The 25,116-nt window shown below is 42.0% G+C and overlaps 1 protein-coding gene across 10 annotated transcripts in view; it reads left to right on the top strand.

Moving 5' to 3' along the window:
• PRG4 (proteoglycan 4) overlaps positions 1 to 25,116 on the top strand; it is a 166,051-nt gene that overhangs the window by 21,446 nt on the left and 119,489 nt on the right. For 9 of the 10 annotated variants that reach the window (XM_069737246.1, XM_069737253.1, XM_069737252.1 and 6 more), the window contains exons 2-4: positions 19,139 to 19,261; positions 23,089 to 23,205; positions 23,864 to 23,986. In XM_069737246.1, coding sequence (XP_069593347.1) covers positions 19,139 to 19,261; positions 23,089 to 23,205; positions 23,864 to 23,986 — 363 coding nt within the window. The remainder of the gene's footprint in view (positions 1 to 19,138; positions 19,262 to 23,088; positions 23,206 to 23,863; positions 23,987 to 25,116) is intronic. The other variant, XM_069737250.1, reaches the window with a different exon arrangement.

Genomic DNA, 25,116 nt, shown 5'->3' with positions numbered 1-25,116 from the left:
AGCAGGTCAGGATGGTGTTCCAGATCCTTCGTGATAATGCTTTATTTGTGAAGTGGTCTAAGTGCCTATTCGGAGTTCAGAAGGTCTCTTTTTTGAGTTTTGTTTTTTCTCCCTCGTCTATAGAAATGGATCCTGTTAAGGTCCAAGCTATTCATGACTGGATCCAACCCACATCTGTGAAGGGTCCTAAAAAATTTTTGGCCTTCGCTAATTTCTATCGCCGTTTCATTGCCAACTTTTCCAGTCTGGTTAAGCCCCTTACTGATTTGACGAAGAAAGGCGCTGATGTGACGAATTGGTCCTCTGAGGCTCTTGAGGCCTTTCAAGAGCTTAAACGCCAATTTACTTCTGCCCCTGTGTTGCATCAACCGGATGTTTCTCTTCCTTTTCAGGTTGAGGTCGACGCTTCTGAGATTGGGGCAGGGGCCGTCTTGTCTCAGAGGGACTCTGATGGTTCCTTGATGAAACCGTGTGCTTTTTTTTCCAGAAAGTTTTCGCCTGCAGAACGCAATTATGATGTCGGCAATCGGGAGTTGTTGGCTATGAAGTGGGCGTTTGAGGAGTGGCGACATTGGCTTGAGGGAGCTAAACACCGTGTTGTGGTCCTGACCGATCATAAGAATCTGATTTACCTCGAGTCGGCCAAGCGGCTGAATTCTAGACAGGCTCGATGGTCCCTGTTTTTCTCCCGTTTTGATTTTGTGGTCTCGTATCTTCCCGGGATCTAAGAATGTTAAGGCTGATGCCCTCTCTAGGAGTTTTTCGCCTGATTCTCCTGGAGTCCTTGAGCCGGTTGGCATTCTTAAGGAGGGGGTGATTCTTTCTGCTATCTCCCCTGATTTGCGCCGGGTGCTTCAGGAATTTCAGGCTGATAGGCCTGACCGCTGTCCAGTGGGGAAGCTGTTTGTTCCTGATAGATGGACAAGTAAGGTAATTTCTGAGGTTCATTGTTCAGTGTTGGCTGGTCATCCTGGGATTTTTGGTACCAGAGATTTGGTTGCTAGGTACTTTTAGTGGCCTTCCTTGTCTCGCGATGTGCGTGCTTTTGTGCAGTCCTGTGGGACTTGCGCCCGGGCCAAGCCTTGCTGTTCCCGCGCTAGTGGGTTGCTTTTGCCTTTGCCGGTCCCTGAGAGGTTCTGGACGCATTATCCAAGGATTTTATTTTGGATGTTCCTGTTTCCCAGAAGATGTCTGTTATCTGGGTTGTTTGTGACCGGTTCTCTAAAATGGTCCATTTGGTACCTTTGCCTAAGTTGCCTTCCTCCTCAGATCTGGTTCCATTGTTTTTTCAGCATGTGGTTCGTTTGCATGGCATTCCGGAGAATATTGTGTCTGACAGAGGTTCTCAGTTTGTCTCTAGATTTTGGTGGGCCTTTTGTGCTAGGATGGGCATTGATTTGTCTTTTTCTTCGGCGTTTCATCCTCAGACTAATGGCCAAACTGAGCGAACTAATCAGACATTGGAGACCTATCTGAGATGCTTTGTGTCTGCTGATCAGGATGATTGGGTGTCTTTCTTGCCTTTGGCCGAGTTTGCCCTTAATAATCGGGCTAGTTCGGCTACTTTGGTATCACCTTTCTTTTGTAATTTTGGTTTTCATCCTCGTTTTTCTTTTGGGCAGGTTGAGCCTTCTGATTGTCCTGGTGTTGATTCTGTGGTGGAGAGGCTGCAGCAGATTTGGACTCATGTGGTGGACAATTTGACGTTGTCTCAGGAAAGGGATCAACGTTTTGCTAACCGCCGTCGGCGTGTTGGTCCCCGGCTTCGTGTAGGGGATTTGGTTTGGTTGTCTTCTCGTCATGTTCCTATGAAGGTTTCTTCTCCTAAGTTTAAGCCTCGGTTTATTGGTCCTTATAAAATTTCTGAAATTATTAATCCGGTCTCTTTTCGCTTGGCTCTTCCAGCCTCTTTTGCAATTCATAATGTTTTCTATAGATCTTTGTTGCGGAGATATGTGGTGCCCGTTGTTCCCTCGGTTGACCCTCCTGCCCCGGTGTTGGTTGAGGTGAGAGTTGGAATATGAGGTTGAGAAGATTTTGGATTCTCATTTTTCGAGGCGGAGGCTCCAGTATCTTGTCAAGTGGAAGGGTTATGGCCAGGAGGATAATTCTTGGGTTGTTGCCTCCGATGTCCATGCTACCGATTTGGTTCATGCTTTTCACTTGGCTCGTCCTGATCGCCCTGGGGGCTCTGGTGAGGGTTCGGTGACCCCTCCTCAAGGGGGGGTACTGTTGTGAATTCCGTTCTTGGGCTCCCTTCGGTGGTTGTAAATGGCACTTTTGTGAATTCTGCCCTTGGGCTCCCTCTGGTGGTTTTGAGTGGAACTGCCGCTCCTTGGGTTTAGCTTTAGCAGCTGCTTTTACTAATCGTCCCTCCTGGCTCTGCTATTTAACCTGGCTCTAGTCTTCAGCCTATGCCACTTGTCAATGTTTTCGGGCTGGATTCACATCTCTGCTTGGATTCTCCTGGTTTCCTGACCAGTTCTGCAAAGATAAGTTCTGGCTTTGCTCATTTCAGTCCACATGTTGTGGACTTATTGTTCTGTGCATTCTATTTTTGTCCAGCTTGTCATTATGGATTTTTTCTGTTAGCTGGAAGCTCTGGGAAGCAGATTTACCCTCCACACCTTTAGTCAGGTGTGGAGATTTTGTAAACTCTGTGTGGATTGTTTTGTAGTTTTTATACTGACCGCACAGTATCCTTTCCTGTCCTATCTATCAAGCTAGACTGGCCTCCTATGCTAAAATCTGATTTCATCTCTGCGTATGTTATTTTCCCCTCCTCTCACCGTCAATATTTGTGGGGGGCTATCTTTCCTTTTGGGATTTTCTCTGAGGCAAAATAGGTTTCCTGTATCCATCTTTAGGGGAAGTTAGATCTTAGGCTGTGCCGAGGGGTCTAGGGAGCGTCAGGTACCCCCCACGGCTATTTCTAGTTGCGCTGCTAGGTTCAGGGTCTGCGGTCAGTACAGATACCACCTCCTTCAGAGGTTGTCTCATGTTGTTCCTAAACCACCAGATCATAACAGCTTCCTATCGCCCAGAGACTCCAGTTCAAAACCCTAACAATGACATACAAAGCCATCTACAACCTGTCTCCTCCATACATCTGTGACATGGTCTCCTGGTACTTACCCACACGCAACCTCCCATCCTCTCAAGATCTCCTTCTCTACTCCCCTTTCATCTCTTCTTCCCACAACCGCATCCAAGACTTCTAACGTGCTTCCCCCATACTCTGGAACTCTCTACCACAACACATCAGACTCTCACCTACCCTAGAAACCTTCAAAAAGACCCTGAAGATTCACCTCTTTTGACAAGCCTACAGCCTGCAGTGATCCTCAACTTACTAAACTGCCGCACAACCTTCTCTACCCTCTCCAAATTCCAAAATCCATTTGTTGGAATTCAGTCCCAAACTTGCAAAAATTGCCCCCATGCTTCACTGTTTTTGCAGACATTCATTATTTTACCACTCTCTGCCCTTCAGCAAATGAACTGCCTTATGTTACAGCCAAACATTTCACATTTTTACTCACCAGTCGAGAGCACCTGCTGCCATATTTCTGCTCTCCAATTCTTATGTTTGTATACATAGTTGAGTCATTTGCCCTTGTTTCCATGGCGAAGCTATGGTTTTTGCCACCAATACTTCCATGATCACTTCTGGCCAGACTTCTCCAAAATAATGTGGTTGTAGCTGAGTCCTAGTGGCTGGTGACAGTTCTAAGATGATAGCATTACTGGGTATTTTCTAATTTCTTGTGGGAAATAAGCATGATGTGTCTTTCATACTCTGCACTAAGCTTCCTTGTCTGACCACTGCATCTATAGACCTCAGCATCATCCATTTTTTGTGTTCTCAAAGCTGACAAGTACAGGCAGATACTTATTCATCATACAAAACCATCAAGGAGTCATCTGTGGGAGCCATCATACTGTGTGAAGCCCATAATACTGACTAGAGAGTTGTATGTGCAATCAAATTGTGTGGGAACCATCATGCTATCTGGGTGTTTGTATGGCCCATCATATTGAGAGAGATTTTGTGGGGGGGACATCATACTGAGTGGGGGCCATGTTACAGTGGGAGAGCTATGGGATTCATCATTCTATTGTTAAAGTGCCATGTTATGTGGAGGGTTGAAAAGACTGCATAGAACTTTAGCTATGCTATCTTATGATTTCTGTGTATTCCCCTGAATCCTTCCCTTTCGAGTCCTGCTATATGACTATGAATGGGACATTGTCATAGAATCATAGAATGGTAGAGTTGGAAGGGACCTCCAGGGTCATCTGGTCCAACCCCCTGCTCAAAGCAGGATTCACTAAATCAGTGGTCCCCAACTCCAGACCTCGAGTGCCGCCAACAGTGCAGGTTTTCAGGATTTCCTTAGTATTGCACAGGGGTTGGAATCATCACCTGTGCAGATGATCACATTACCACCGATGCAATACTAAAGAAATCCTGAAAACATGCACTGTTGGCGGCCCTCGAGGCCTGGAGTTGGGGACCCCTGCACTAAATCATCCCAAACAGATGTCTGTCCAGCCTCTGTTTGAAAACTTTCATGGAAGGAGAACTCACCACCTCTTGTGGCAGCCTGTTCCACTCATTGATCACTCTGTCAAAAAGTTTTTTCTAATATCTAATCTGTGTCTCCTCCCATTCAGTTTCATCCCATTGCTTCTAGCCTTTCCTTGTGCAAATGAGAATAAAGATGATCCTTCTACAGTGTGACAGCCCTTGAGATATTTGTAGACAGCTATTGAGTCTCCTCTCAGTCTTCTTTTTTTGCAAGCCAAACATTACCAGATCCTGTAACCGTTCCTCATAGGACATGGTTTGCAGACCGGTCACCATTCTGGTCTCTCTTCTCTGAACTTGCTCCAGTTTGTTGTTGTCTGTTTTAAAATGTGGTGCCAAAAATTGGACACAGTATTCCAGATGAGGTCTGACCAAAGAGGAGTAGAGGGCAATGATGACTTTGCGTGATCTAGATTGTATGCTTCTGTTAATACATCCCAGAATTGTATTTGCCTTTTTTGCTGCTGCATCACACTGTTGACTCATGTTCAGTTTATGATCTATTAGTATACCCAAGTCTTTTTCACATGTTCTATTGCTCAGCCCTACTCCTCCCATTCTGTATACTTTTTTCATTTTTATTGCCCAGATGTAGTACTTTGCATTTTTCCTTGTTAAAAACCATTCTGTTAGTTGCTGCCCACTGCTCCAGTTTATTTATATCTTTTTGAATCCTCTCTCTCTTCTCTAGTATTAGCTATCCTTTCTAGCTTTGTGTCATCAGCAAATTTAATCAATTTACCCTCAATTCCTTCACCTAAATAATTGATAAAGTTGATGACCAATACAGGGTCCAGGACAGAACTCTGTGGTACCCCACTTGAGACATTCTTCCAACTGGATGTGTAGCCATTTACGACCACTCTTTGGGTCTAATCACTAAGCCAGTTATGAATCCACCTAACAGTTGCCTTGTCCATTCCATACTTAGTCATTTTTTCAATAAGGATGGTGTGAGATACTTTGTCACACTAGGGAGAAAATTTGAAACAAATAATGGGATCCATTTTCTCTTAATACAATTTGAAAATGAAAAATTTGAGACTAAAACAACATTTCAGTGGAAAAATATAGTATTTTCACAGTACATGGTTATTAAATTCTGTATAACACCTGTGGGTTCAGGATGCTCTTTTTTCTCCTGGGTGAATTTCTTGAGCTATTTACTTTCAAAACTGTGCGCACCTGAGGGGAATTTCTGTCATCTTAAGGACTCTACAAATGCAACATGGCATATGCAAATTACTTCCAGACAAATTTGTGCTGCAAAAAAATACAGTGTTCTTTCCCTTTCAGTCGTTGCCATCTGCATAAACAGATGTCACAACAAATAGGGTATCAATGCACATGGAGGAAATTGTGGAGTCTATTTTCTACTATTACCCTTTGTGAAAATGAAAATTTTGGAGCTAATGCAACATCTTAGGGTATGTGTCCACCTTCAGGATGGCCGGTGGTTTAGTTGGAGCGGCAAACCCGCTCCGCGCTAAGCTCCACTCCCTTTCTGGGACGCGATGATGCCGGATGTGTTCATAGCACACATCTGGGATCATCGCACCCCACCATAGGGCCCTGTGTTATACCTTGTGGCACCGCAGCGTCGCCGCAAGGTATACGGACATGCTGCGATTTTAAAAGATGCGCCGCATGTCCGGAGTCGCAGGGCCGCTGCGTGCGTGTTAAATCCCCTCCACTATGCTGTAACATCTGGACGCTGCGTGTTTGACGCTGCGTCTCTATGCAGCATCAAACACGCAGCATTTCCTGCACGTGGAAACATACCCTAAGTGGAAAAAATATTTTTTTAATTTCATTCATTTCATTGTGCACCAATTTCTGTGAGCTACTCACACTGTGGTATTACTTATGGGAGATTCCAACATAAAAGCCCCTCAAAATCACTTAAAAAATAAATATGTCTCTAAAATTTTTTTGCCTCCTAACATCCTAGCACAATGTGATCTGGTTTATGGGCATACACTTTCAAAGTTTCAAAATTGCTATTTGTACAGAATTTCTGTACAATTTCAGATATTTTTTCTAAATAAATGCAAAACATTTCTTTTTAAATTTACCACTAGCATAAAGGACAATGTGTTGCAAAAAAATGTTCTCACAATAAGAACTTAAGAACTTATATAATTTATTTAATGTTATCATATAATATTTTTATTATAAACTAGAAATGTTGCAAATTACATTATACTTTAATAATTTGTAGAATTAGCATGATATAAAATTGTATTGTGGTACTATGTTAGCCAGAAATATCTATGTAAATACTATTATGCCCAATAAGACAGTTTTAGTGAACAACCCCCAGAGCCCTTCCTCCCAACTACCCAGCCCTCACCTTCGAAACCAACTTCTCCACCATTACAGAAGATCGACTCTCCACTTTACTGTCAAGATCGCATCTCACCACCTGGGCACTTGACCCGATCCCATCCCACTTCATCCCAAACCTCACCACAGTCTTCATCCCAACCCTAACCCATCTCTTCAACCTATCACTAACTACTGGTGTTTTCCCCTCAAGCTTTAAACATGCCTCAGTCACACCTATCCTCAAAAAGTTCTATCATGACCCATCCTCTGTATCTAGCTATCGCCCTATATCACTTCTCCTCTATGCCTCAAAAGTACTGAACAACACGTCTATCTTGAACTGTCCTCCCATCTATCTTCCTGCTCCCTCTTCGTCCGCTTACAATCAGGCTTCCGGTCATACCACTCCACTGAAACTGCCTTAACTAAGGTCACCAATGACCTATTAACCACCAAGAGCAAGCGACACTACTCTGTCCTCCTCCTCCTGGACCTGTCCTCTGCCTTTGACACAGTGGACCATTCCCTGTTGCTGCGGACCCTCTCATCCCTTGGCATCACAGACTTGGCCCTATCCTGGATCTCATCATACCTAACTGACCGGACATTCAGCGGCTCCCACTCACACATCACCTCCTCACCTCGTCCCCTATCTATCGGAGTCCCGCAAGGTTCAGTTCTAGGGCCCCTGCTCTCCTCCATCTACACCTTTGGCCTGGGACAGCTCATAGAATCTCACGGTTTTCAGTATCATCTCTATGCTGATGACACTCAGATTTACATCTCTGGACCAGATCACACCACCCTACTAACCAGAATCCCTCAATGTCTGTCCGCTATTTCATCTTTCTTCTCCACTAGATTTCTAAAACTTAACATGGACAACACAGAATTCATCATCTTTCCCCCATCTCACGCGCCCACCCAACGAACTTATCCATTACAGTAAATGGCTGCCCACTCTCCCCAGTCCCACAAGCTCGCAGTCTTGGGGTAATCCTTGACACTGATCTCTCCTTCAAACCACATACCCAAGCCCTTTCCACTTCCTGCCGCCTTCAACTCAATAATATTTCACGGATCCATAAATTCCTAAACCAAGAATCTGCAAAAACCTTAGTTTATGCCCTCATCTCCTGCCTCGACTATTGTAACCTCCTGCTCTGTGGCCTCCCCTCTAACACTCTTGCACCACCTCCAATCTATTCTAAGCTCTGCTGCCCGACTAATCCACCTGTCCCACCACCATTCCCCGGCCTCTCCCCTCTGTCAATCCCTTCACTGGCTCCCCATTACCCAGAGACTCCAGTACAAAAGCTGTTGTGAATTCTGCTTTTGGGCTCCCTCCGGTGGTTATAAGTGGTAGTGCTGCTGTCTTTGGATCGCAGCATTCATCAGGTGTGTCCACTTATTGCAATTCTGACTGGGCTTTTTAGTCTTGCTTGATCCTTTAGTCAGTGACAGTTGTCCATTGTTTCTGGAGGATTCACATCCTTGCCTGGTCTCAACTGCTTTGCTGTTCATATCAACAAAGATAAGTTCTGGCTTTGTTTTTGCTGTCCACATGCTGTGGACCTTATAGTTCAGTGCATTTCCATGTTTTGTCTTGTCCAGCTTTGTCTGTGTAAGGATTTATTCAGCCAAGCTGGTATCTCTGGAGATGCAGATATACCCTCCATATCTTTAGTTAGATATGGAGATTTTGTATTTTCTGTGGTGGATATTTTCTAGTGTTTTAATACTGACCGCATAGTACTCTGTCCTATCCTTTCTATTTAGCTAGAGTGGCCTCCTTTGCTAAAATCCTGATTTAAGTCTGTGTATGTCATTTCCCTCTCCTCTCACAGTCAATATTCGTGGGGGGCTGTCTATCCTTTGGGGATATTCTCTGAGGCAAGATAGTTTTCCCATTTCTATCTTTAGGGGTATTTAGTCCTCCGGCTGTGTCGAGGTGTCTAGGGAGTGTTAGGTACATCCCACGGCTACTTCTAGTTGCGGAGTTAAGTTCAGGGTTTGCGGTCAGTACAGGTACCACCTTCTCCAGAGTACGTCTCATGCTGCTCCTAGGCCACCAGATCATAACAAAAAGCCTAACCATGACATACAAAGCCATCCACAACCTGTCTCCTCCATACATCTGTGACCTCGTCTCCCGGTACTTTCCTGCACGCAACCTCCGATCCTCACAAGATCTCCTTCTCTACTCCCCTCTTATCTCCTCTTCCCACAATCGCATACAACATTTCTCTCGCGCATCACCCCTACTCTGGGACTCTCTACCACAACATATCAGACTTTCACCTACCATCGAAACCATCAAAAAGAACCTGAAGACCTACCTCTTCCGGCAAGCCTACAACCTGCAGTAACCACCGATCGACCAAACCACTGCATGACCAGCTCTATCCTCACCTACTGTATCCTCACCCAACCCTTGTAGATTGTGAGCCCTCGTGGGCAGGGTCCTCTCTCCTCCTGTACCAGCTGTGGCTTGTATTGTTTAAGATTATTGTACTTGTTTTTATTATGTATACCCCTCTCCACATGTAAAGCGCCATGGAATAAATGGCGCTATAATAATAAATAATAATAAGTATTGATGAGTGATACCATTATTGGCTACCAAGAAACATTATATGTGCAGCTTTCACAGCACAGAGGCTCCTTCATCAGGCAGGTTTACAATTGAATTACTGAGAGAAGAACACAAAATTTAGTAGATGTGACAACAGGACTTCTGTGATGGACAGGGTGATGTCTCCTCTAGATAAGCCAAGGTTGTAAAATTAAGTTTTGAGGGTTTTTTCACGAATGGGAAGGTAATGGGAGTGATGACTTTGATTCATCTGGAAGTATCCAACAAATGTGTTAGACCGCACCCAATACTGACACCGTCTCCATGGACATCAGGGCGCTCGTCCACACCAGGGGGTCCGTCCCAGCAAAAGAGTCCACAATCGAAATATAAAAAGGACAGCGCCACACCAGGAAGTGACAGACAGTAACTTTCTTTATTCTGCCTCCTACTGCGACGTTGCGGTCCGTGGACCTTTTTCAAGCACAGTACAATCCCAATTCAACCATCATTTTATACCATTAGACACACCCACATGGTTAACCCACAACCAATGGGAGTGCCCTGACATCATAGAAAAAACAACAATATTACAAACATTATACAAAACAATAAAAACAGTATACAATGCGAAACAACCCGTAACCAACCTCCCCATACACAGGAAAATCCCCCTTGATCGCTCTCCATATCATTAAACACTCCATAGATCATATACAGTTAGGGCCAGAAATATTTGGACAGTGACACAATTTTCGCGAGTTGGGCTCTGCATGCCACCACATTGGATTTGAAATGAAACCTCTACAACAGAATTCAAGTGCAGATTGTACCGTTTAATTTGAAGGGTTGAACAAAAATATCTGATAGAAAATGTAGGAATTGTACACATTTCTTTACAAACACTCCACATTTTAGGAGGTCAAAAGTAATTGGACAAATAAACATAACCCAAACAAAATCTTTTTATTTTCAATATTTTGTTGCAAATCCTTTGGAGGCAATCACTGCCTTAAGTCTGGAACCCATGGACATCACCAAACGCTGGGTTTCCTCCTTCTTAATGCTTTGCCAGGCCTTTACAGCCGCAGCCTTCAGGTCTTGCTTGTTTGTGGGTCTTTCCGTCTTAAGTCTGGATTTGAGCAAGTGAAATGCATGCTCAATTGGGTTTAGATCTGGAGATTGACTTGGCCATTGCAGAATGTTCCACTTTTTGGCACTCATGAACTCCTGGGTAGCTTTGGATGTATGCTTGGGGTCATTGTCCATCTGTACTATGAAGCGCCGTCCAATCAACTTTGCAGCATTTGGCTGAATCTGGGCTAAAAGTATATCCCGGTACACTTCAGAATTCATCCGGCTACTCTTGTCTGCTCTTATGTCATCAATAAACACAAGTGACCCAGTGCCATTGAAAGCCATGCATGCCCATGCCATCACGTTGCCTCCACCATGTTTTACAGAGGATGTGGTGTGCCTTGGATCATGTGCCGTTCCCTTTCTTCTCCAAACTTTTTTCTTCCCATCATTCTGGTACAGGTTGATCTTTGTTTCATCTATCCATAGAATACTTTTCCAGAACTGAGCTGGCTTCTTGAGGTGTTTTTCTGCAAATTTAACTCTGGCCTGTCTATTTTTGGTATTGATGAATGGTTTGCATCTAGATGTGAACCCTTTGTATTTACTGTCATGGAGTCTTCTCTTTACTGTTGACTTAGAGACAGATACACCTACTTCACTGAGAGTGTTCTGGACTTCAGTTGATGTTGTGAACGGGTTCTTCTTCACCAAATTAAGTATGCGGCGATCATCCACCACTGTTGTCATCCGTGGACGCCCAGGCCTTTTTGAGCTCCCAAGCTCACCAGTCAATTCCTTTTTTCTCAGAATGTACCCAACTGTTGATTTTGCTACTCCAAGCATGTCTGCTATCTCTCTGATGGATTTTTTCTTTTTTTTCAGCCTCAGGATGTTCTGCTTCACCTCAATTGAGAGTTCCTTTGACCGCATGTTGTCTGCTCACAGCAACAGCTTCCAAATGCAAAACCACACACCTGGAATCCACCCCTGACCTTTTAACTACTTCATTGATTACAGGTTAACGAGGGAGACGCCTTCAGAGTTAATTGCAGCCCTTAGAGTCCATTGTCCAATTACTTTTGGTCCCTTGAAAAAGAGGACGCTATGCATTACAGAGCTATGATTCCTAAACCCTTTCTCCGATTTGGATGTGGAAACTATCATATTGCAGCTGGGAGTGTGCACTTTCAGCCCATATTATATATATAATTGTATTTCTGAACATGTTTTTGTAAACAGCTAAAATAACAAAACTTGTGTCACTGTCCAAATATTTCTGGCCCTAACTGTATAAACACTCCCGGCTACATAGATGTAAACATACCACCCCATCCAATAGAAGACATGCATCGGTGGTTGCCATGGCTCCATAGGTGTGCCCAGGGTAAGCTCTGCTCAATCAGAAAACAGCGCCGGCCACATGTGACCGCACCGTACCTGACATGCAGCGCCCATCCCAGTACAGACTCACGGGCCCCCGCCACCATTGCGCATGTCCTAACGGCAGATCCGCCCACCAACATCCCACTCCAGGGCTTCTGTGTGCATCAACGGAGTCCACTTATGAGCGCTATATTCCCAACGCCCAGTACTGCGCAGGTCCGGGTAACCTCCCCCACTGCGCATGACCGTACATGGCAGCCGCACAGCATAGTCTCCAATAGGCACTTAAGTGCGCATGTCTGCGGCGTAACCGCTATAGTCCAGCTGTATATATAAATCCTGGAGAAATGCAGTTCTGGGAAATATTGAATCACATATCGCATACAATAATAAAAACAGTGGTTAAAAACAATACACCAATGAGGAACCACAATTAACCCAAAGGATGCTAGAGAAAAATACTCTGCTGGTACTCAATATTCATGCCCCTCGGAGATAACGTATCGAGTTCAAATATCCATTTTAACTCTTTCTTTGTCAAGAGAGAAACCCGATCCCCACCACGTCTGAGCACAGGAACATCATCTATAACTCTATATCTAAGCTGATTGACTGAGTGTCCCAGTTCTTATAGTGCTTTTATGTTTGCTGATCCTAGCCCTGACCTCCATTGTGGTCTCCCCTACATAGTAGAGGCCACATGGACAGCTCAGAACATAGACCAACTATCTATGTTCTGAGCTGTCCATGTGACCTCTACTATGTAGGGGAGACCCCAATGGAGGTCAGGGCTAGGATCAGCAAACATAAAAGCACTATAAGAACTCGATGTGTTGAACTCCCGGTACCTAGGCACTTCCATGATATGGGACACTCAATCAGCTTAGATATAGAGTTATAGATGATGTTCCTGTGCTCAGACGTGGTGGGGATCGGGTTTCTCTCTTGAAAAAGAAAAAGTTAAAATGGATATTCGAACTCGATACGTTATCTCCGAGGGGCATGAATATTGAGTACCAGCAGAGTATTTTTCTCTAGCATCCTTTGGGTTAATTGTGGTTCCTCATTGGTGTATTGTTTTTAACCACTGTTTTTATTATTGTATGCGATATGTGATTCAATATTTCCCAGAACTGCATTTCTCCATCTCCCCATACTATATGTGGTAGCGGGTATGCCCACACCTCTCTATGATAAGAGGTGTGCTATTGTGAATATGTGCAAATGGCCACTTTAGTCTGAATGTGCCTGCCCTAGGCAGATTGCAAATGCTAAGCAACTTGAAGCTGGGCTAGTACCAGTACGGGAGATGGCCTGGGAATCCCTGGTACTAATTGTCCCCTGTTCAAATGTAAACTCTCTATGACCCTTTGGTGTGAGTTAGTGTTTTTTGTTAGAATAGGAGTTTAATTAAATATTTTGTATGCACTATACCTATGGTCAATTGTAATAGGCTTCGCTGTCCATATGGTGACCCATAGCGCTGTATATGTGAGGACTATGCACATTATGCGATCGGAACAGGTCTCTTTTTTCTAATCTATCATTACAGGGTCCAAGGATTAAGAGGATGCCTTTGAGTACCTTGTTTATTAGTATATCCGGCAACATACCTACTCTATCCATTTGACATTTATGGTCGGCATTTATATATGGTCCTGGTGGCGTTACTCCTCTGCAATTGCACATGGATTATGGACCTTACATGGACGCGCTATGATATGTGCACTACTATATCCTGAAGAGACATGGAGAGGATTTTTATATATATATATATATATATATATATATATACAGCTGGACTATAGCGGTTACGCCGCGGACATGCGCACTTAAGTGCCTATTGGAGACTATGCTGTGCAGCTGCCATGTACGGTCATGCGCAGTGGGGGAGGTTACCCGAACCTGCGCTGTACTGGGCGTTGGGAATATAGCGCTCATAAGTGGACTCCGTTGATGCACACAGAAGCCCTGGAGTGGGATGTTGGTGGGCGGATCTGCCGTTAGGACATGCGCAATGGTGGCGGGGGCCCGTGAGTCTGTGCGGGGATGGGCGCTGCATGTCAGGTACGGTGCGGTCACATGTGGCCGGCGCTATTTTCTGATAGAGCAGAGCTTACCCTGGGCACACCTATGGAGCCATGGCAACCACCGATGCATGTCTTTTATTGGATGGGGTGGTATGTTTACATCTATGTAGCTGGGAATGTTTATATGTGATCTATGGAGCGTTTAATGATATGGAGAGTGATCAAGGGGGATTTTCCTGTGTATGGGGAGGTTGGTTACGGGTTGTTTCACATTGTATACTGTTTTTATTGTTTTGCATAATATTTGTAAGATTGTTGTTTTTTCTATGATGTCAGGGCACTCCCATTGGTTGTGGGTTAACCATGTGGAGATGTGAAATTGTGTAATGTAGTGTTTATGTAGTGACTTCAGATAATCAAACTCCAAAGCCATCACTCCCATCACTTCTTGATTTGCAAAAAAAATGTCAGGATTGAATGCTGACCTCTACAGTGACTCTGCAGTAAAATTATGTAATTCTGTTTGCAGGTACATGTTAGCAGCTGGGTCAGACATACTAGAAGAAGAGGTGCCTCACTTTGCACTTCTGTGTATTAGAGAGTTTTTAAAATAGAATAGAGAGAATAGAATCTGAGAACAGCATTCCTGCTCTAGATAATAAGAAAAATGGAAACTCTTAGCACATAATTTGGCCAATTCATGCATGCCCAGCAGCCATTGCCAAGGCAATCACTTGTTGCTGGGAACCTATCCTAATGTGAATCCTCTTCTACGATGAAGCTTGTATTTAAGTATCTCTATTTTTCTTATTATCTAGAGCAGTAATGCAAACCAAATTTCATATATTTCATGCTTTCATGCTATAGCATTACAGAGTGCTACTTTACTTGTTAGCTATGTATAAATATACACTTAGGAAGGAAAAAAGGATCATCCCTGCGCTGCGGCAAGAAGAATTCCAGAAATTGTAGAGGTTTCAACGTGGTTAATTCTACGCGTTTCAGAGTTCAGATGACCCCTTCATGACCTGATGAAGGGGTCATCTGAACCCTGAAACGCGTAGAATAAACCACGTTGAAACCTCTACAATTTCTGGATTTTTCTTGCGGCAGCGTGGGGATGATCCTTTTTTCCTTCCTAAGTGTATGTTTCAATCATGTCTTGCACTGACCTGTGGATCTGCAGCAGCCGCCATTAATATATGTCCTTCCTTCAATCTCACCAGGTGAGCAGTTCTCTTGGTGGGCAACTCTGTGTAACGTTTGATAAGACCCTATTTGCGCTTTTGTGTCTCCCTCTTTTCTCTATGTATAAAGATGGCTACTCTTAGTTTGGACCTGTTTTCTATTTGGAAGTGACAAACAACTTTGTATTAATTGAACAATGATGCTGACATAAAATAAACATATAGGAAATGGTATTTAACACATTTTTATGTAGCGGGACTTCTTGGTTTAAGGATTAAAACACTCAAAATGTTAATATTGCTATTTTTTTTAAATGGTCATAAAATGTTCAACATTTTGATGAATAAATGCAGAAAATATTTACTTAAATTTAGCACTAGTATAAAGAACTGTCACTAAGAAAACAACCTTAGCTTCACTGGAATATGTAAAAGCATTTCAGATTTATTCCCTCATAAATTGAGAAGTCAGATTTGAAACATTGGTTACTGAGGAGTCACTAAGGAGTTAAATTACGAACCTTGCAGCCTACAGCTGCCTTTCTCATTCACACATTATTGGGGTTTTTGCATTCATTCATAACAAATGAAAATTAAATTAAAGTAATTTTATATATTTGGGGGCCTAATGTATTTGTGCATGTGTACAAGCATATTTCCTAAATGTGTGCATGTATGTGTGGGAGAGGGGGACCCAGACACACGTCCTGCACAGGTGACATTGGCCTTAAGTGTCCTCCCCTGTTTAGCAGGTATGTAATTATATGAATACTAAATATCTGTCTATATTCTCATGTGTTATAAAACTACCATTTTACTTTATGTAAAGGTACCCAAAAGAAACAGGAATGGTTTTCTGGAGGCGGTGCGCATGAAGTGCAGAGTTGTGAATCAGCACGCCAACCGACGTTGTAGGGAAAAGTTGTGTTTGCCTCTTTTTTTCAATGAGCTGTTAAATCCTTTCCCTATTTTGTAATGGCTGAAAAACACCACTTTGCTGCTATGAAGTTTGGTTTCCTTTTGGGGGAAAAGCATTAGAAATTATTGTTACTGGGGGCTACCCAAAAGAAACCAGAATTGATCTATAAAAATCATGTACTTATTTGTATATTCTGACATTTCAGTCTCCTTCACAGTAGTCTCCATTCGCAGCCAGTCTATTGTGTCCCCGGTCAGGGGTGAGCAGGTCCTGCATGAATTTTGCTGTAACTTGTTTCACATTCTATTCCTCTGTTAAAATTCGCTTACAGGAAGTCCATGGAATCCAAATAAACTCCTTGAGTTCATCAGTGGTCTGCATGGCTCCATGACTTCTTCATCACATTTTCTTCAGTTCAGTTGGTTGATTATAATAATAATTAAAAAAGAAAAATCGGCAAAAAATGTAAAAACTTGTTAGATAAAAATTTACTGAAGCCAAAGACAACCTTCCCCAACAATGGAGGCTGGCATACTCATTCAGAATGGTTTTGTGAACACTCATATACAGTGAAGGAAATAAGTATTTGATCCCTTGCTGATTTTGTATGTTTTTCCACTGACAAAGACATGAAGTGTCTATAATTTTAAGGGTAGGTTAATTTTAACATTGAGAGATAGAATATCAAAAATAAAATCCAGAAGATCACATTGCTTAAATTATATAACTTTATTTGCATTTTGTAGTGAGAAATAAATATTCCTCTGGCAAACAAGACTTAATACTTGGTGGCAAAACCCTTGTTGGCAAGCACAGCAGTCTGTGTTTTTTGTAGTTGATGATGAGGTATGCGCACATGTCAGGAGGAATTTTGGTCCACTCCTCTTTGCAGATCATCTCTAAATCATTAAGATTTTGAGGCTGTCGCTTGGCAACTAGGCGCTTCAACTCCCTCCATAAGTTTTCTATGGGATTACGGTCTGGAGACTGGCTAGGCCACTCCATGACCTTAATGTGCTTCATTTTGAGTCACTCCTTTGTTGCCTTGGCTGTATGTTTTGGGTCATTGTCTTGCTGGAAGACCCAGCCACGACCCATTTTTAATGTCCTGGCGGAGGGAAGGAGATTGTCACTCAGGATTTTACTGTACATGGCTTCATCCATTCTCCCATTGATGCATTGAAGTAGTCCTGTATCCTTAGCAGAAAAATACCCCCGAAACATAATGTTTCCACCTCCAAACTTAACAGTGGGGACGATGTTCTTTGGGTCATATGCAGGATTTTTCTTCCTCCAAACACAGCAAGTTGAGTTAATGTCAAAGACCTCAATTTTTGTCTCATGTGACCACAGCACCTTCTCCCAATCACTCACAGAACCATCCAGGTGTACATTGGCAAATTTCCGACGGGCCTGCACATGTGCCTTCTTGAGCAGCGGGACCTTGCGGGCACTGCAAGATTTTAAAACTTTACGGCGTAATGTGTTAGCAATGGTTTTCTTGGTGACTGTGGTCCCAGCTGTCTTGACATCATTAATGAAGGTAAAGGGTTGATTAGGAGCGTCTAACTGGTCTGTATGAGCCAGAACTCTTAACGGTTGGCAGTGGATCAATTACTCTTTATATAACTTATACAGTGATTTCCTGGATTTTCTTTTTGATATTCTATCTCTCAATGTAAAATTAACCTACCCTTAAAATTATAGACTGTTCATGTCTTTGTCAGTGGGCAAACTTACAAAATCAGCAAGGGATCAAATACTTAATACTTATGTCCCTCACTGTAGAGGCAAAAAGCAGTACTACAAGCAAACCGCCATACAGAATATGATTGTTTTTCTTTTGGATACCTCCTTGTACATTCATTACTGCATTAACAATTTCATTGAGAACAGAGAATAGCAGTAGTCAGACCTATCCAGGTAAGTAATTGCAAGATTTTTCCCTTCCAGCTTACATAAATTTAAATGGTCCTCGAATGACTATGATCCATTTCCATTCATGAAGCAAGTGTTTCTTTATTCTTATGTTCAGTCATGCATTCCAACAAATGTAATGGATTAAAATAAAATATAATATAATGAGTAGAAACATTATGTAGGCAACAAATAACCAAAGAGGGTTAAAAAAACAGGTCAGTACATAATACAAGCAAACATACGCAAAAGCCATTTTATGTTTTTTATGACTCATCTATTTTAAAGGGGATCTGTCACCAGGCTTTTGGCACCTAATCTGAAAGCAGCAAAATATAGGGTCAGAAACTCTGATTCCAGTGATGTATCACTTTCTAGGCTTCTTGCTCAAGTTTTCATAAAAATCTGCTTTTATCAGCAGGTGATTATCACTAGAGATCTAGTAAACCTGCTGTCATGTTGTCTTCCATATTTATGAGCACTGTATAACCTTTCCCCCAACACTGATTGGCAGCTTTCTGCCTATGCACAGTGTACACAGGAAACTGACAATCTGTTGTGTTGGTGGGATTATACCGGGCAGGGAAGATGCAGCTCAGCATGCAAGCACACGTCATAATCAGGGACATAACATGAAACATAAATATCTGTCATGTGTCATGAAGGGTCATAGACATTACTATGACCCTTAAACATACAGATGTTGCTGCATTGCACGGTTTAATAATCCATTCCTGCATATTTCCTGGGAGTCTGATCATCTTAAATTTACATTCGGGCATTACTAGCAAAAAAGATTTTCTGACCAGGTAGTACTTACAACATCTAAAGACACATCATACAGATTGAAATAAATAAAATATATTTTTCAGCCTTTTCATTATTTTTTTTTCCAAAATGTGAAGAATACATTTGTAAGCCAAATCATTTCTTCTAATGTGACCTATGAATATCATGGATGATTTTCAGGTATTTGGATTCCCGTGCCATACAGTTTATACTCCAATTTACACATTTTAAGTTCACATAAAACCATTTTAATAAGAAACAAAGGTTTCAGATTCAACGTAAACACGTAGTAAATCATTTTGGCTTGTGGTAATAGACAATGTCTGTGTTTAATTATAGGTCAAACAAGCTGTGTTGGGAGATGTGGTGAAGGGTACACGCGATCGGACCCATGCCATTGTGATTATACCTGTATGACTTATATGGAATGTTGTCAGGACTTCAAGACAGTTTGCACATCAGGTAACCCGCGAGGTTAACACGCAGCACGATTGTCTGCAGCTCAGAAACAACTCAATAACCAGAGAGTGTCCCCATAGGATTACTAGCAAGAACTTGTAGAAACAGCTGACATCTTAGTTACAGGACAGGACTATTAAATGTCACATTTATATTACTAATATCCATGACTTCATTATGGCCCATATATCACATAATAAGAACGTTATTAGGCTCACTAGCATCATGTGATAAGCAGAGATTGACATCTTTAAGGTTAGAAAGTAACTATTTTTGTATTGCTATTGAAATTTTACGTTTTTATATAAAAATAAGGCTGTGTTCCTACGATGAGTGTTTGGTGAGTTTTTGATGTTGCAGATTTTAACATTTTCTGGATTTCCGGTCATGCGTTGTGCACCCGTGAAGCTGGGAAGCGTACACCCAGCTACAGAGGCGCAGTAACGCTGCCAAAATGAGCGGCGTGCATGCGCGAGATATGCATGAGCGGGCAATGACACCAACTCACCAACTCATGCAGATTGTTATCATGCCCACAGGGGTGTGATAACATGGAAAGAGGGCTGACTAGTCTGGGGAAACTCGTACCCCATCAACTAATCAAAGCCCTCGTTAGCAGAGGAAAAGTGGACCTTCTAAAAGCTTTTTTTCAAAACATTAATTAAACTGAATAACATTATACCGGTTAGGCAGGGAGTTTAGTCATATGTATGTGCTGGGTTGGAAGGCATGGGGGACCTGACAGGTTCCCTTTACCTGATACTGCATAAATTGACAAACAGTTGTCCATTCGCAAATGTCTAAGATACACATCAATGGTTAACAGATTAACATACACATCACATCCATACAATTACATTAGGTTAAAATAGAACAAGACGGGCCAATTATCCTATGCATTAATATTCTAACCATTGCTATGAATATACTAGCTGGAATACAATATTTGACTATATAATAAGCAAATATAAAACTGTCGTTTTCAAAATGATAAAGACAAGAAAACGTACACCGGGGCAGCAAACCAGGGAAATGAAGAGAGAGGTCCGACTACAGTACTCAGTAATCTAGTTTTCTGAATAAAGTAATTCACCATTGATGAATAATCCGAGAAACATCTCATGTAGGTGAAGCAGAATAGATTCATGGTTACCGTAGTTTATTAAAGCCATAAGGTTTTCTAGACCTCTGTCCTTCCATCTTGGAGTAGAGATTCAGTACAGCTGGTGGGCGGCAGTCGGCTTCCTCCATTTAACTATCGGGCAGTGGACTGCTGTCAGAATATGCAGGAACACCTTAGTAACGTGTGATATTATGTACTATTGTTATAGCTCCATTTACTCTATGGCGTTCTGCACCTAGATTCTGTTCTTATTAGAGGTTAGACTACTAAGGTGTGATAGGAGTGAACAAAGAGAGGAGACCAGAAAACTTTTAGAACAGAGTCAACAAATAGCTGTTCTGAAGGACATAGGTCCTAAAAACATGTGAACAGGAGAATTGTTTGGGGTTAGTCTATAAAAGTGAATTAGGTTGTTAGGGGGCTAGCTAAAGTTTTTCTATTTCTATCCAAATTTTATCCAAGGAAGGTTCAGTTTGGCAGAGCTAACTATGTGGGGACTCTCTGCAGGATGATTGCCCAATAATGATACATAATATTTGGTGCTGACAGCCCCCAAAACTCCTAGCAGCGAGTAGAACTATTTAAATTTGACTATTCTTGACTTTTTCCATAAATCAATAGTATTAGTGAAAAAAAATAAATGTTATAAGATATTTTGACACATAAAATGCTTCCTTTCCACTTTATAGCTGCTGCCCCACCTCCCCCTGCACTAATTATTATCTCTAAGTCAAAATCTCTACAATGAAATCTCTATACAAAATTCTGTACACAGAAATATCATGCTACATGCAGCAGCCTATAGAAGTCTATGGAGATGGAGGCATAGGAATAGCAAGGAGCTGCTCTGCTTAGAAAGACACAAAGAGACAGACAATACTGCAGCTTCTAGTAAATCACAGCAGAGCTGGATTCACAGCTGTATTGCTCATTACTGCTGTATGCTGTGCTCCATTCTGCTGCTTATTAGGGTGAGTTACAGAGGGATAGGAAGCAAGGTTTGATCCTTGAGTGTTCTATGAGAGGCATAATAGCAACTAGCATCTCCCTACAATGGAGCTGGCATCAAATAACACTGATGGTTAGAAAATGAGCATAGAGGAGGTAAAAACTATGCACGACAGCTGATTTTGAAATGACAGGCACCATATACTTCAAAGAGCAGCAATCATTCTCAATCAATGATTCTCAAAATTCTCAGTTCATGGGTAAAGTCTATATTTAGTGAAGACAGATTGTTGTAGCAAATAACAGTGCCTTCTCTTATCTCAGTAATGGGAAAGTCTGTTTTCCCTGAAGACAGATTTTACCTGTGAATTTAGAATTTTGAGAATGAAAGGAGCAGATTTCTCTCCTAAGAAAACATTACAAAGTTTCTATTTTTCACAGCTACTGTTGATTTAGGCTGGTTTCACATTTGCGGATGAGGGCTTTGCGGAGGGCTGTGTAGTTCCTCCGTGAAGCCTCACCCACTGCCACGCCTCTTCTTTCCGCTGACCTGGGTCGAACGCAACATGTTGCATTTTGTTGCAGTCGGCGCAGTGTCAAAATGACGCATGCGGAGGCATCTGCATACACTTTCATGGCCTGCATACCCAATGTTAAAGATAGGATATGCAGGACGCATGACAACGTAGGCGAGCTGAAGGAAGAGGCGCGGCAGTGTGTGGGGCTTCACAGAGAAACTACGCAGCCCTCCGCAAATGTGAAACCAGCCTTATTGAGTCTAATTAAAAAGATGGTTGCACATTAAATGCTAAGCTAACCCTCCGGGAAAGAGCTGCTGTTGCAGAGCAGAAGCAATTGGCAACTATGAAATCTATTCCCTTCAGGTAGAAAATCAGTAAGTCACATAACAGCTATTGTATTGGGATCAAGTATGGAACTGCAAACAGCTTGTATTAATGCCTGTCACACATGACTACTAGAGCCTAGTGAGGCAACACCCAGAAACATGCACTCGACTCTGACAGCGGCCATGTACACAAGATCCAGGCTTCACACAACATTCACACTTTCCAATTGTAGTGGATTATCACCAGGGATCTTAGTCTCTATGAGGGCATGACGCCACATCACTAATATTTCTGGCTACAACGGGTACCAATGCCCCATGGTCTGCTGCTAATAACGTGAGAGTATAACTGTGGGTCCGATCCGCCATTGTGATTAATTTCTGGTGCGGCTGGAACAGTTTCACCTGATACACAGGTAGGTTCTTGATATCAAGTAGAAGAAATGTCAATAGGTTTCCCTACAACAGACATAGATCAGCCATTTACAGGATAGGCAATAAATGTCTTGGAGCCTACCCTCCGCCGCGGTCTCTTGCTGTCCCATTGACATACAATGCAGCGCTGCACATGCTCCATTCCCGCAGTCATGTAGGACGGAGAAACAGGAGCACAACTGCTAGTGATGAGCGGAGGTCATAGCAGTGCTCCCCACAATATCACACAGTTATCACTTATCCTGTGGATACTTGATAAACATCTATTGTTGGGAAACTCCTTTAACTTCTATGAGACTGGACCACCATGTAACGTGGAACTAAGAAAGGCCAATTTACCTTCCACTCAGGGAGTACGAGATATAGTAAGTAGCAGTACAGTGACACAAGGACAGGAGGCCCAGTATGTCTCTCCAGGTACGAAATATGGAAAAGATGATGAGAACTGGTTATTGACTGACTGTGCTTTGAATGCAGACGGCTCATGCAAAGGACGATGCCATGAGGGCTTTATAAGAGGACAGACTTGTGATTGTGATCCTGGCTGTGGAAAATTTGGCAAATGCTGCCCAGACTATGAAGAAAGTTGTGCCCGTAAGTATCCAAAATGAATTTATATTGTGTAAATTCACATGAAGCAATTTTCTTCCAGAAAGATCTGTGATAGAAAACCTGGTCCATATATCGGAATGTTTTTTTTTTCTGCATCATGTTTAAGCCTCATTCAGATGAATGGAAAATGCATGCAACAAATCTGTCAGGTGTAAAAATATCCCTCTACTTATCTATGAATTCTGTGCATTGTGATGGAGATCTAAAGGAAGAGTGTGGCGACTGCACTTATCACATGTTAACACTCATTTTTTTAAAATGGTCAATGTCATTATGGTGAAGTGGGAAAATGGCTGCAATCAACACAGAAATCCCTAGCATGAATGAAGAAAACAATTCTACTATTATATTGGCAGTATATCTGAGTATCTTTCTTTGCCAAATCAAGGTCTATGTCAAGACAAAGGTTTATAAACATTTCTTGTAAGATTTCCTAATACAAACTGTTGACACCCAATGAGGTATCCATTACGTCTCCCAGATCTCTAAGCTTCTTGGATGACAATAAGCTTAGATTATGATACAGACACTTGCTGATATGTCACTTTCATTTACTATTACCTAAGTCTTTTTCCCTTATTATTAATATTTTAAACAGTGCTGTATTCTTATCAGTCTGAGATAGAATATTTCTCCACAGAACCAACGCAGAATGCACGACCTCCGCCTTCATCCCCAGATCAGCCAACTCGTGACGAAGCAGAAAAGCCTCCAGAACCCACGACGAAACCAAAGGACCAAGTACCAGAAGATGCACCAGAAGGTAACATATTGCTTGGGTTACAGAAAAACAAATATATATGCATACTCACTATACTACACAGATATGTGCAGTACCTTATTTCAAGAGGCTCGTGAAAGTATTCACCCACTTGGCATTTTTCATATTTTGCTACCTCACCACCTCACAACCAAGAATTTCACTGCTTGTTTTAAGGGTCTGCCTCAGTTCATGTAAAGCACATGCCTATAACTGAAGATTTGGTTTTCTTATTATTGTGAAGTAAACAACAAATAGGAGAAAATAACTGAAAACATCAGTGTGCATAAATATTCACCCCCCTAAAGTCAGTACTTTGCAGAGCCTCCTTTTGTGACAATACAATAAGTCTATGAGCTGAATGGTGGTGTTTGGTTAGGGGTTGCCTCTTGCTTAATGATGTTGCAGCCATTGTGGCCTTTCAGAAAAGGTGTGTATATACTGAGAGACCATGTGACACTTAGATTGCACACAGATAGACTTCCTGTCACTAAGCATGTGACTTATGAAGGTAATTGATTGCACATGAAATTTTTAAGGACTTCTTAGGAAAAGGAGTGAATATATATGCACATAGCAATTGTTTGTTATTTGATCTCATGAATATAATTTATGCCTGTATTTTCTCACTTCACCATCTCAGACTATTTAGTGCTGATGTATCACACACAAATCGGATTACAAAAAAATTACACACAGGTGATAAGGTAACAAAACAGGTAAAAAGTCAAGGGGTGGAATACTTTTGCAAGCCATTGTATGTCACATTCGGTCAACAATTTTAGCAAAGAAACAAGATTACTTACTGCAAAGAAAAAAAAGAGATTGTTTAGGGCACTGCATTAGGTAGTTCTTTAGAAAATGTAGGTTTAATCAGATGTAGTCCAAAATAAATACAGGTCATCTAAGGGGGTCCAATATGCTGAACAGTGCAGAATGTTTTTTATTATTATTTGTTTATGGGTTATAGTTAATTTAGTGACAAAATGTAAAATCGATGGGGAAATGTTGAACTTGATGGACTAAGGTCTTTTTTCAATCTATATAACTATGCTTAAAGGAATAATAATTTCTTACCAATTGAAACACCTGTCACTGTAGTGGTGCCCACTGGTCGTGTGATGATGACGTTC

The sequence above is a fragment of the Ranitomeya imitator genome, chromosome 8, assembly GCF_032444005.1.
Source record: "Ranitomeya imitator isolate aRanImi1 chromosome 8, aRanImi1.pri, whole genome shotgun sequence".
NCBI classification, from domain to species: Eukaryota; Metazoa; Chordata; class Amphibia; order Anura; family Dendrobatidae; genus Ranitomeya; species Ranitomeya imitator.
The sequence above is the reverse complement of the archived record's forward strand: the minus strand, read 5'-3'. Positions and strand labels throughout refer to the sequence as shown.